Source organism: Trachypithecus francoisi, unplaced genomic scaffold (assembly GCF_009764315.1).
Source record: "Trachypithecus francoisi isolate TF-2019V2 unplaced genomic scaffold, Tfra_2.0 Lachesis_group21, whole genome shotgun sequence".
NCBI classification, from domain to species: domain Eukaryota; kingdom Metazoa; phylum Chordata; class Mammalia; order Primates; family Cercopithecidae; genus Trachypithecus; species Trachypithecus francoisi.
The window spans coordinates 12,690,513-12,703,987 of NW_022681467.1; the positions used below are offsets into that span (position 1 = coordinate 12,690,513).

General features: G+C 44.8%; 1 protein-coding gene across 7 annotated transcripts in view; it reads left to right on the forward strand.

Annotated features, from left to right (window-relative positions):
* The window catches only part of SEL1L2 (SEL1L2 adaptor subunit of ERAD E3 ligase), an 88,243-nt gene extending 79,624 nt beyond the window's left edge, over positions 1–8,619 (forward strand). For 3 of the 7 annotated variants that reach the window (XM_033185567.1, XM_033185572.1, XM_033185569.1), the window contains 2 exons: positions 7,593–7,721; positions 8,311–8,619. In XM_033185567.1, coding sequence (XP_033041458.1) covers positions 7,593–7,721; positions 8,311–8,433 — 252 coding nt within the window. In that variant the 3' untranslated portion in view covers positions 8,434–8,619. The remainder of the gene's footprint in view (positions 1–7,592; positions 7,722–8,310) is intronic. The other 4 variants (XM_033185568.1, XM_033185570.1, XM_033185574.1 and 1 more) reach the window with 2 other exon arrangements.
* Positions 8,620–13,475: the final 4,856 nt, after the last annotated feature.

The window sequence follows — 13,475 nt, forward strand, 5'->3', positions numbered from 1 at the left end:
ATCCATCTTTCAGAAAGGAAGTTGGGGCTAGGATGATGAAGGTGAGTTATCCTAGTAGCTTCACTGAGAAGCGTCTCAGCCAGTGAGCTCATTGTCTTTTTTTTTTTTTTTTTGAAGCGGAGTCTCGCTCTGTCGCCCGGACTGGAGTGCAGTGGCCGGATCTCAGCTCACTGCAAGCTCCGCCTCCCGGGTTTACGCCATTCTCCTGCCTCAGCCTCCCGAGTAGCTGGGACTACAGGCGCTCGCCACCTCGCCCGGCTAGTTTCTGTATTTTTAGTAGAGACGGGGTTTCACTGTGTTAGCCAGGATGGTCTCGATCTCCTGACCTCGTGATCCGCCCGTCTCGGCCTCCCAAAGTGCTGGGATTACAGGCTTGAGCCACCGCGCCCGGCCTCATTGTCTTAAACTGTGGGCCAGGACTGACTGCATCATTGTTCTGGGAACACTGAATAATGCCTGGTGAGGAATTGGGAGAGGACCTGAAGTAAGTTTAGAAACACAAGCATTCACACACACGTTGTTATGAAACTGTTTCTCAGGGGCCAGGTGTGGTGCCTCACACCTGTAATCCCAGCACATTCTGAGGCTGAGGTGGGCAGATCACTTGAGGTCAGGAGTTTGAGACCAGCCAGGCTAACATGGCGAAACCTTGTCTCTACTAAAAATACAAAAATTAGCTGGGCAAGGTAGCATATGCCTATAATCCCAGCTACTTGGGAGGCTGAGGCACGAGAATAGCTTGAACCCCGAAGGCATAGGGTGCAGTGAGGTAAGATCCAGCCTGGGTGACAGAGCGAGACTCCCTCTCAAAAAAATACCCAAAAAACAAACAGTTTTTCAATTGATACTTGATTTGTAAGTACTTTGGAAATTGCACCATGAACAAGGCCTGTTGCCCATCCCCTACTGGCCATCCCTTCTGTCTGTACCTTGCCTCTGACTTTCGGCTCACCTCAGCCTGTAGCAACGACTACTCAGGGGTCTTCCATTCTAGTGTTCTCCTTTTAAATCTGTGACCGAGATGACTCTATTCACCAAAGATTTGCAATCCCCCATCCATAGTGAGGATTTGTAGCTGGGGTTCACCCGCCTAGTCAAAGACTATGTTCCGCAGCCTCCTTTGGATCCGCGTGCCAGCTCTCGTGAGGGCTCCTTTGGATCAGCGCGCCAGCTCTCGCGAGGGCTCCTTTGGATCCGCGTGCCAGCTCTCGCGAGGGCTCCAGCCTCCTTTGAATCCACGTGCCAGCTCTCGTGAGGGCTCCTTTGGATCCGCGTGCCAGCTCTCGTGAGGGCTCCTTTGGATCCACGTGCCAGCTCTCGCGAGGGCTCCAGCCTCCTTTGGATCCGCGTGCTAGCTCTCCCGAGGGCATGGAAGTGAAAGTGAAGAGTGTCATTCCTGGGCTAAGGCAGCCAAGAAGTAGATGGGGCTGCCCCCAGTCGCTTTCCCATCTATCGCCTGAAGGCACCAGGAGATACAAAGGCTTTAGGGGACCCCAAAACCAGGTGATGGAAGGAGCTTGGGCCCCACAATTACCACATGAAGAAAATTCACCACCAACCAGCAACATACATTTTGGAATGCTGAATGGGGGAGAAATAAGCTTCTATTGTGTTAAGCCATTAAAGTTTGGGGGTTTGTTACAGATAGCATTATCTTAATAAATAATTCATCTAACAAAGCACTGCCAGGTCATTCTTGATAAAGTATAACTCTGATATTGTTACCTCCTCCATCCTACCCACCCCTCTATCCTACCCTCTCCCGCAAATAAAACCGCCAAAAAATACAAACAAGCAAACACACAAATAAAAAGAATCTTATTTACGTTTTATTGCTAAATGAAGTCCAGACTTCTATTCCACATTCAAAGCCCCCAGTGACCTAGCGCTACCTTGATAATAACGGTGTGATACACCACTTTGCCCTATCTAGATTCTAGGCTACTTATTCCTTCCCCTCAAAGACCTTGGCCTGAGCCCTCCTGAGATACCATCCTTTTGCTGGAATGATCTTAATCCATATTTATGCCCATTGAAGACCGGTCCATTTTTCAAAGGACAGCCCCAATGTCATCTCCTCTAGGAATCCTTCAAGGAATCCCAGAATTTTTTTTTTTTTTTTTTTTTTTTTTTTTTTTTTGAGAGGGAGTCTCGCTCTGTCACCAGGCTGGAGTGCAGTGGTGCAATCTTGGGTCACTGCAACCTCTGCCTCCCGGGTTCAAGTGATTCTCCTACTGCAGCCTCCCCAGTAGCTGGGACTACAGGTGCGCACCACTATGCCCAGCTAATTTTTTTTTTTTTTTTTTTGAGACGGAGTGTCACTCTGTGACCCAGGCTGGAGTGCAGTGGCACGATCTCGGCTCACTGCAAACTCCGGCTCCCGTGTTCATGCCATTCTCCTGCCTCAGCCTCCCAAAGTAGCTGGAACTACAGGCGCCCACCACCACGCCTAATTTTTTTTTTTTTTTTTTTTTTTTTAGTAGAGACGGGGTTTCACCATGTTAGCCAGGATGGTCTGGATCTCCTGACCTCGTGATCTGCCCGCCTCAACCTCCCAAAGTGCTGGGATTACAGGCGTGAGCCAACATGCCCGGCCAGAACCCCCACATTTAAAAGGTATATACTTCTAAACCACCATGGTATCGCACTCTGCTTTTCATTCATTCATTTATTCACTCAAATATTTATCAAGGACTATTTCCTATATCAGTAAGCCCTGTGCTTGGTTCTGGGGATACAGTAAGAACAAGACAGCCTTCAAAGGGCTCACGGTCCACTACAGAAGAGACTTGTCCATAGCTACTGTTAAGCCTAAAATGGCGGTCACTTGAAAAGAATTAAAAATAGGCTGGGCGCGGTGGCTCACGCCTGTAATCCCAGCACTTTGGGAGGCTGAGGCGGGCGGATCACAAGGTCAGCAGATGGAGACCATCCTGGTTAACACGGTGAAACCCCGTCTCTACTAAAAATACAAAAAATTAGCCGGGCGTGTGGCGGGCGCCTGTAATCCCAGCTGCTCAGGAGGCTGAGGCAGGAGAATGGCTTGAACCCAGGAGGTGGAGCTTGCAGTGAGCCGAGATCGCGCCACTGCACTCCAGCCTGGGCGACAGAGTGAGACTCTGTCTCAAAAAAAAATAACAATTAAAAATAAAGTACCGCCAGGCGCGGTGGCTCAAGCCTGTAATCCCAGCACTTTGGGAGGCCGAGACGGGCGGATCACGAGGTCAGGAGATCGAGACCATCCTGGCTAACACGGTGAAACCCCGTCTCTACTAAAAAATACAAAAAACTAGCCGGACGAGGTGGCGGGTGCCTGTAGTCCCAGCTACTCGGGAGGCTGAGGCCGGAGAATGGCGTAAACCCGGGAAGCAGAGCTTGCAGTGAGCTGAGATCCGGCCACTGCACTCCAGCCCGGGCAACAGAGCGAGACTCCGTCTCAAATAAATAAATAAATAAATAAATAAAGTACCACAAGTATGTTAAAGAGGTAACAGCTAACTCAGGTAGGAGAATCAGGACTGCCAGGTTCTGTTCAAAAGTATGTTTGTACCATGGAGTACCAGAAACACATGATAAACTTTTTAAATGGAAGAAAGCAGGCCTGTTTAAAGACAATGGATAGGAAAGCTGTCCTAAGATAAGACAGAAAGGTGGGGGAAATTATCCTTTGGGGAAGAGTTTCAAATACATATATGTAGACCTACTAGGTAACATGTATTTTTGGATTCTGCAGAGAAAACAAAATCACATCTACCAAATAAATTATAAATAGACCTGTCAAAAATAAAAGTGATTATGGCACAATGCATTTTTATTTCTCATTTGTCTGGTCTGACCACCCATGGAGTGTTACAGCTGAAGCTTTAAACACCAGAATTATTTTCTGGAAAGGATAAGTTACAATTAGATATTTAAAATGGCCCTCTCAGAAATATGGCAGGACAGAAAACACACTTCTTAGAAATGATCATAACTTTTCATAAAATAAACATCTATCACCTAGGGAAATAACCAGAAATATACAAAAACAGTATTTTGTGTGTGTATAGTTTCATTAGTTACAGAATAAATTTCTACAAGTAACAAGAATGCTTCAAAATAGAAGCCATGTTATATATGATGCCCAGGCTAGACGGGCATCATGGTGAAACCCGGTCTGTACAAAAAAACATACAAAAATCAGCTGGGCATGGTGGCACACACCTGTAGTCCCTGTAATCCCAGCTACTCGGGAAGCCGAGGTGCAAGGATTGCTCAAGCCCAGGAGGCGGAGGCAGCAGTAAGCCAAGAGTCTGCTACCATACTCCAGACCGGGCGACATGGCGAGACCCTGTTTCAAAAAAAAATTATAGACTAGCGGAATGTATTAGGACACAGCATATTATTTGAAATATATTGTTAGGTTAAGAAAACAGAAGATGAAATATTATGCTGAGTAAAAAATTTCTAAATTAAAAAGTATGTATATATGAATATACATGAAATGCTAGAAGAGCCGGGCGCGGTGGCTCAAGCCTGTAATCCCAGCACTTTGGGAGGCCGAGACGGGCGGATCACGAGGTCAGGAGATCGAGACCATCCTGGCTAACACGGTGAAACCCCGTCTCTACTAAAAAATACAAAAAACTAGCCGGGCGAGGTGGCGGGCGCCTGTAGTCCCAGCTACTCGGGAGGCTGAGGCAGGAGAATGGCGTGAACCCGGGAGGCGGAGCTTGCAGTGAGCTGAGATCCGGCCACTGCACTCCAGCCCGGGCGACAGAGCGAGACTCCATCTCAAAAAAAAAAAAAAAAGAAATGCTAGAAGAATGTGTATAAAATATTACCAGTAGTTATCTCTGTGCAGTGAGATTGTGGGTGGCTTTTTTTCTTATTTGTTCAGTTATATATTTCCAAATTTCCTCTAATTAACATATAGTGTATTTATAAAAAGAAAATAAGAATAAATTATTCAAAAACCACCTTCCCATTCACATACTCCGTTCCAGTATAAGAAATTTTTTTTTGACATCCAAAGATTTGGGGCCGGAAACTCCTGCATCCGGCAATTGTAAAATTTTCATAAACCAGCTACTTTACTGCAGGAGAATTCTGTATCTTTGAATTAAAAGAAGCTATTTTGAACATCTAAATATTGAGCAGTATCCACATATCATTTTAGTTAGAAACATGTTCTTTAACAAGAGTCTGCAGCTCGGTTTACATAATCTCTTTAATCACTGAATTTAAAGCAAAATAAACTCAAATGTACCACAGAAAAGTTAAATCTAAGTGGACTGGGTATGTAGTGGACTTCTCATTTAATGAACTGTGGTCATCATCAAAACACCATCAGGAGGAGATTTTTTTGTTTGCATGACTTAGTTTTTTTACTAAATAGGGTCAAAGAATGAGGAGTCTTTTCTAGTCTAGTACTAAAATTTATTTTATATGAGTTGCCCTAGTTAGCTGGAAGCATTCAGGAATTTCCTTCTCTGGGAATTTTAAAGAAAGGCTTTCACATTCACCCCCCCAGCCCCACACACACTGAAAATTGTGAGGTCTCCTGGACAAGGAGTGAGTTCATCCCACTTTAATGGTATTTCTCACTATTTTTTACTATAAAATACTAAGTGACTGAATTGTAATGCTTTTACCACAAGAAATAAATGAATAACTATCGACTGCCTCAAACAAGAAATAAGTATGAATGCCTGAGATATTGACAAAGGCTGCTTTTCCCCGAACGTCCCATTCAAGTCAATATGTCTTTCACGTGTGCGGCCTACCCAGCTGTTATCATCTGCAGGGTACTTTCAAACGAACACTGAATTTGTTGGAATCAGAGACACAAATTAGGGTTTTTACAACATCTATTTTATGTTTCCAGGAAGATTTGTTCCAATCTCCTGAACTGCATTTTAAGCAAGAACATTCCTCTTTCTTCAACAAATCAATTTTCCAGACCATAAAGCTTTGGAAAATATTTAAGCTATAATAAGCAGAACACAGCTAAGAGAAGACATCAACCCCCCACCAAAAAAAAAAAAACAAAACAAAACAATATAAACAGTTTTAGCAGAGGCCTCAATGATTCACAAGTATCAAAGCCTAAGTAATGGAGCAAGAAAGACAGATATTAGGAATACCACAGTTTGTGAAAAATTCCTCTTCTTCCTCCCTTTCTTTTGAAAATAGCCCATGGGCACCCAAGCAAAATCTAATTCTGGGACTGGCCCAGGGCAGTTTTTACCTTTAAAAGCAACTCCACCTTGCCTATGGTCACTCTGTTTGGGCAAACCAAAAATAAAACAAACACATAAAGCAAGGTATGAGTAGATGAAAAAGAAAGCCATGGCATAATTCCTGAAAAAAAAAAAAAAAAGCTCCTGAGAATACAGTACTATGCCATTTGAGGACTCTGTCTTCAACATGAGAGCCAAAAATAGTGTCTTCATCATCCTTTAAGTATTATCAAAGACCTACTGTGTACTAGGCCCTTCATTAAGGACTGGGAATTCGGGGGTGAACAGAGAGTCCAAGTCCTTGTTTTTGAGGACCTGGAGACAAACAAATGAATAAATAAATTCTAAAACTTTAGGTATGGTAAGTACTATGAAGATAATGAGAATTTTAGACGATGATCACTAACTACCTGTATTCTGACTTACTTTAGAGAACTGTACAATTTTTTTTTTTTCTTTTGAGACAGAGTGTCACTCTGTTGTCCAGGCTAGAGTTCAGTGGCGCGATCTTGGCTCACTGCAACCTCTGCCTCCCGGATTCAAGCGATTCTCGTGCCTCAGCCTCCCAAGTAACTGGGATTACAGGCATGCACCACCACACCTGACTACTTTTTGCATTTTTAGTAGGGACAGGATTTTACCATATTGGCCAGGCTGGTCTCGAACTCCTGGGCTCAAGTGATCCACCTGCCTTGGCCTCCCAAAATGCTAGGACTATAGGCATGAACCCCTGTGCCTGGCCCTATTCTCCACCCTATTTGTTGGAATCACAATTAGGAGCTGTTACAGGGGTATCCAAGAAAGCTTTCTGGAGACTGTGTTAATTTTCTATGCTTGCCATAACAAATCAGTACAAATCTGGGGACTTAATACAAGCTTATTATCTCATGGTTTCTGAAGGCCAAAAGCCCAGGTGATTTGACTGGGTCTTCAGTTTGGGATTTCACGAGGCTAAAATCAAGAATGTTCTTTATTGGGGGCTCTGGGGAAGAATCCACTGCAGGGCTCATTCCGGTTGTTTGGTGGAATTCAGTTAATTGAGGTTGTAGGACCAAGGTTCTTGTTTCCTTATTGACTGTCCAAATTCTTTCTCATTCCATGTGGCCCCTTCCAACAATGGCAAGTTGAGTCCCTCATGCTGAGGATCTCTCTGAAGTCTCCCTCCACCACATCTGTCTTTCTTCCACCCCCAGCCCTGCGATAACTCTGTTTAAATGTTCACTTGATTATCTGAGGTCCACCTGGATAATCCATGATAATCTCCCTATCTTAAGTCCTGTACCCTTAATTACATTTGACATTTGGAACAGTGGTGTCTGTTTACTTACTCCTAGAGAATCTGATGGGTATGGGCTATTCTTCTCGTTCTAGGACATTCACTTGGCCAGAAGATTGTACGACATGGCTGCTCAAACGAGTCCAGATGCCTACATACCTGTGTTCTTTGCCCTCATGAAACTGGAAACTATGCATTTCCTCCGGGATATTCTGTTTTTTAATGTAAGTTTGTCTTGAACAAGTCCTGAATCTCTGAAAGTCTCCAATGCTCTGAAAGTCTCCAATGAGCAACTCCTAGGGACAAAGGGACAAGGCCCATCGGGGAGCCTCTTCTGGACTGGCTTTCCTTTGAGAAGTCAAATTCAAAGTCTTACACTCACCATGCCGAGTAATTCTGTGTGTTCTATTGAGTATGTGTTGACACTTCACAGTATAAGCAATTAATTCATTCAGCAGATGTTCTTTTCCAGCATACACTACATCTACAGTGGCATGTGCTATACATACTTCTTCAAAACAGTTCTTACCATCAATAGCCGAGACTGGTAGGCAGACGGCAGGTGGCAAGGGGTACCACAAAGAGCTACCATTTGAAAAAAAGTAAAGTGTCTAAATCTTTGGGGTTATTCTAAAGGTGCTATTTACACCCCTTGTGGAAGTTGTAAGCAAGCAAAGATTGTGTTTTCCAAGACTGAAGGAAGCAAAGGGAATGGGTGGGAGGAGGGTTGGTGGCAGTGGGTTTGGGAAGAGTAGGTGGCTCTGAGTGGAGGTGGGAAGCTTGGATTTTTTTTGACAGAATGTCTCTTGCCAGCAGTTCACAATGAGATGGAACTGGCTGAAACCGGACAACACCGTTGGACCACACTGGGACTTATTTGTGATTGGCCTCATTGTTGCTGGGCTGATTTTGTTGCTTAGAAATCACCGTGGGTAGGATGAGGATCATGGGAAAACCTGCTAATGGGAACCAGTTCACTCCAAGGTATCCCCGCTAAATAAACAGTTTCCCATCCAAATCAAGAGTCTGCTACAGTTTTCCGCTCAGGGCTGTGATGGAAAATGGACAAGACTTGGGGACTATCCTGGAGAAACAACTTCAGACTTCCTGCTTAGTTGAGAAAACCCTTTGGAGGATGCTGGGAACTGGTCACCTAAGATCTTGTTACCAATCTGTCATCTTGGTGACCTAGTCCCACGTTATGAATAAAGACCACCCATTTTCATGTTGTTAGAACAACCTCCCCTCTGTCAAGAGGACACACTGGGTTTCCTGACTCCTACAGACAAACTAAGGTGAAGAGAAGGCGGAGTTTGGGGAAGGCAGAAATCCAGATCCCTCAGAATATGATAAAGATACAAATGTACAAATAGACCTTGTACAATTTTGAGGCACAGTTTCCCTCTGTCCCCCAGGCTGGAGTGCTGTGGCAAGATCTCAGCTCACTGGAACCTCTGCCTCCCGGGTTCAAGTGATTCTTCTGCCTAAGTCTCCCGAATAGCTGAGATTATAGGCGCCCGCCACCACGCCCGGCTAATTTTTGTATTTTTAGTAGAGATGGAGTTTCGCCATGTTGGCCAGGCTGGGCTCGAACTCCTGACCTCAAGTGATCCTCCAAAAGTTCTGGGATTACAGGCATGAGCCACCACACCCAGTCAATATTTGACTTCTTGAGCCTTAGTTTCCCAGTGTGCAAAAAGGGAAGGATAATGCCTATGTTAGACAACTGATATGAAGATGAAGTGGGATAATGGATGTAATGAGAGTGGCCCAGGGCCTGGCACCTAGAATGAGTTCCATAATTGGGAACTTTTAATATCCTTTAAAAAACTCATGGCAAATCCATTGGAATGGGTGAGGAGACAGCTGAGTTGGTAACAATCTGTGTGGCTTCAGCGCTTCGCAGTTAGTTCTCCAACTAATGTGCTAGGTGCTTAGGTAGGAAGAGATCTTGCTTGCTTACTTAAAAATCCAATTTAGGGACATGAAAATTTAATTTCTAATGTCAATCATAATCAAAAGGTGGGATGAAATAGTGGGCATGCACTGAGTTTGGGATCAAACAACTTGGATTTGAAGTCCAGCTCTGTCCCTTAGTAGCTGTGTAACTTTGGGCATAACTTTTCCAAACCTCAGCTTTTCCTCCATAAAATGGGATTATTTCCTACCTCACTGAAGAATTGTGAAGGTTAAATAAACCTAACATCAAAAGTGCTCTCTAAACATAGCACACACACATACTGGCCACAGTCATTTATTTGGCCAGGAACAAATCCAGGCCTGTCTGAGGTCCAGGTGTTTTAGAGTTTGGGGGTCATGTCCCTGCCTTATTAGGGAGTTCCAGTTCCCAGGGATGCAGCCTAATTTATACAAATGTGTAGGAAGGGGCAGCATCTAAACCGCAGGTCAGGGCGTAATGGAGAGGGCAGCTGTGCTATGACATCTCACAGGTGTCAGGAATGTGAGCATATTAAGGACCTGGATGAGAACAGAGAGGGGAGCGCAGAAGGCAGCATTGGTGAGCCCTGCCTCAAAGTCTGAATGAAAATGCGCTCCTTAGAGGTAAACTTGTGGGAATGACTGCAGGCAGGAAAGAAAGGGAGACCTGTTCGGGCACTTGCTGTGTAGAGTAGACCACTGCCTGAAATATAGGAGGGAGGGCAGCCTGAGGTGATGTTTCCCATTTCAGCTCATTGTTCCATGTCAATGTGAGACATGGAGCAAGCTTTGAAAGCAGGAGTGGTTTAGGGAGTTTCAATCATTCAAATGTCCATTTCTGGGCCTCTTCTCCTGGAGCCGCCACGGTAGCAGTTCTCATCACCTCTGTGCATGGTTGGGCACCTTGCAGCCTCTGGGCGTCTCTGAGATGACTGACAGAGGGAGGGAGAGAGCCTCCTGCCTGAAAACCACTGATGCTTCTCGGTTATAGCAAAATCCCACCCCCTCTATGGGCTCACAGAGCCCTTCTTCATTTTCTTGCTTCTGATACCTTAGATAAAAATGAATAGCCTGTGGACCACAAGGTATCTAGTTTTTTTGTTTGTTTTGTTTTTCTTTTTTTGAGATGGGGTCTTTCTCTTTCACCCAGGCTGGAGTACAGTGTCATGATCTTGGCTCACTACAACCCCCACCTCCCAGGTTTAAGTGATTCTGCTGCTTCAGCCTCCCAAGTGTACGCCATCACACCCAGCTAATTTTTGTATTTTATTTTTATTTATTTATTTTTTTGAGATGGAGTCTCACTCTGTCACCAGGCTGGAGTGCAGAGGCCCGGTCTTGGCTCACTGCAACCTCCACCTCCCAAGTTCAAGTGATTCTCCTGCCTCAGCCTCCCAAGTAACTGGGACTATAGGTGTGCACCACCACATCCAGCTATATATATATATATATTTGTATTTTTGTATTTTTGTATTTTTAGTTTCACCATGTTGCCTGGTGTGGTCTCAAACTCCTGACCTCCAATGATCTGCCTGACTTGGGCTCCCAAAGTGCTGGGATTATAGACATGAGCCACTGCGCCTGGTCCAAGGTATCTGTTTTTTAAAAATCTAATTGTTGGCCGGATGTGGTGGCTCACACCTGTAATCTCAGCACTTTGGGAGGCTGAGGTGGGTGGATCACGAGGTCAAGAGATTGAGACCATCCTGGCCAACATAGTGAAACTCGTATCTACTAAATATACAAAAATTAACTGGGTGTGGTGGTGGGCGCTTATAATCCCAGCTACTCGGGAGGCTGAGGCAGGAGAATCACTTGAACCCAGGAGGTGGAGGTTGCAGTGAGCTGAGATTGCACCACTGCACTCCAGCCTGGTGACAGAGCCAGACTTGGTCTCAAAAAAAAAAAAAAAATCTAATTCTCTTTTGTAGCTCCCTTAATTTCCTCCCCTAATTCTTCATTAAATTGGAGTAGCTCTTCAGGTAAATCCATTTTTTAAAAGTCAAGTCAGGAAAATAATTTTGTCTTTCTGGAGCAGGGGGATCCAGAGTCATTTTCTCAGTAACATTCTCTTGGAATTCTTTTCTCCAAAATCTTGAGTGGTGGGGGTGCTGTGGTTTGCTGCATTCCCCTCACTGGGCATCCCAGAAAACCCTAGAGAAGAGGGCGTGCTGAGGCTGAGAGGAGAGGAAAGAAACATTTTGAAGCACCTGCTATGAGCCAGGCTCTGTGTTCCATCTGTTTTCTCATTTCATCTTCATGATGAGGCTAGGAGGTAGCTAGAACGACCTCTATTTAACACAGGAAGAAACTGAGGCCAGAAGAAGCTAGAAAAGACCACACAGTTGATAAATAACGGAGCTGGGATTTGAGTCCAGATCTAACACCACAGATGTTCTTTCCTCTATGTTACGGTTCCAGTTATTGCTTGCTTCTTAACAAACTTCTCCAAAATTAGTGCCTTAAAATAACAATCATTTCATTTTATCTCATGATTTTGTGGGTCAGGAATTTGGGCAGGGTGTGGTCAGGTGATTCTTCTGGTCACTTAGTGGATGGGCTGTTCTAGAATCCAAGACAGGTTTACTCACATCCCTGGCACTTTTGCTGATCTCAGCTGTTACTGTTGACCAGTATACCCACATGCCAGATGTGGCCTCTTGGCATGGTGGACAGAGTATTTGGGCCTTTTACACTGTAGCTCACCATTCCCACAGAGAATGTTCACAGAGACACAGGCAAAAGCCACAGGTTTGCTAAGACTAAGCCTCAGAAGTTCTAGAACATCCCTTCCACCACGTTCCATTAGTCAAGTGTTACACTCCGTCTCTCAGTGGGAGTAGCAAAGAGTTTGCAGCCGTATTTAACCTACTATAAAGATACTGTTTAAAAATCTACCAATGGTTACATAAATTCCAGTACAAAAATTGGCAGAAGAAAAATGCAGCCCAAGCCTGAGCTGCCTATCTTGGAAAACAAGGATTAGACAGCCCAGTCAGACGTGTGCCTGAATCTCTTCGTCTTCCCACCTTTCAGACTGAAGAAATACAGATGTGTGATGGTAAGTGGAGGGTAGAAGAGATATCCTCCTCTGTTACTTAGCTAAACACACACACCCGCTCACATTGGCCACTACACACACACACACACTTAAATAATGCTCAGCTCTTTGCTTTGGCTCAAGTGACATGAGCCAAGAGATGCAGAGTCCCAGGACGGTTGGGACTCTCTGCCTGAGGCACCCTAGGTGCAGGCTCCACTCCTGTGTCTCAAGACTCATTCCTGATGTGCAGTGGGTGGGAGACACACCCCAGACCCTCTCCACCATCTCCCATCTTCATTCAATTTCCCTTCCTGAATCCACAGTCCCCATAAGCCCAGCTCCTATGCCTCAACTCCTGGCTAAGGTCCTCCTGCGGGGATATGACCTTCAGCATGGGCTGCTATCAGCCATCCTTTGCCCTAGGGTTCTGCTGCTGGATAGGGGGACACAGGAAATTGTGCATCCTTGGACTGGAGAGAGAGAAAGCAGCCCTCACTACAGACCAGCCTCTAGATGGGAATCTATCAAATAAATAAATTGAACTTCTTTTGCACTATGATGGTCGATCTTATGCTCATGTATTCCCTAAGCCTTATTATGCACAAAGAGCATCTACTTCTTGCCAGTTTTTTTTTTTTTCTTTAGAGATGGGGTCTCACTATGTGGCCCAGGCTGGACTGGAATTCCTGTGTTCAAGTGACTCTCCTGCCTCAGCCTCCTGAGTAGCTGGAACTTCAGGCACATACCATTGTGTCCAGCTCCCTGCTTTGGGTTTTAATATCAAAGCTTCCCTCTTAATAGTTTAGCATTGGGTGGCACTGGGCTCGGTATTAAAGTGTGGGAAAAACCCTTCCAAACCATCCTGCTAGTCAGGTAGTTACTGACTGGAGACTCATGGTCTAGAAAATTCATGGTTTTTAATTTTCAAATTTTAATTTTACATTGCATTTTATACTCTCTTAGAGTAAATGATTAGAAAACCCAGAACTCCCATTGT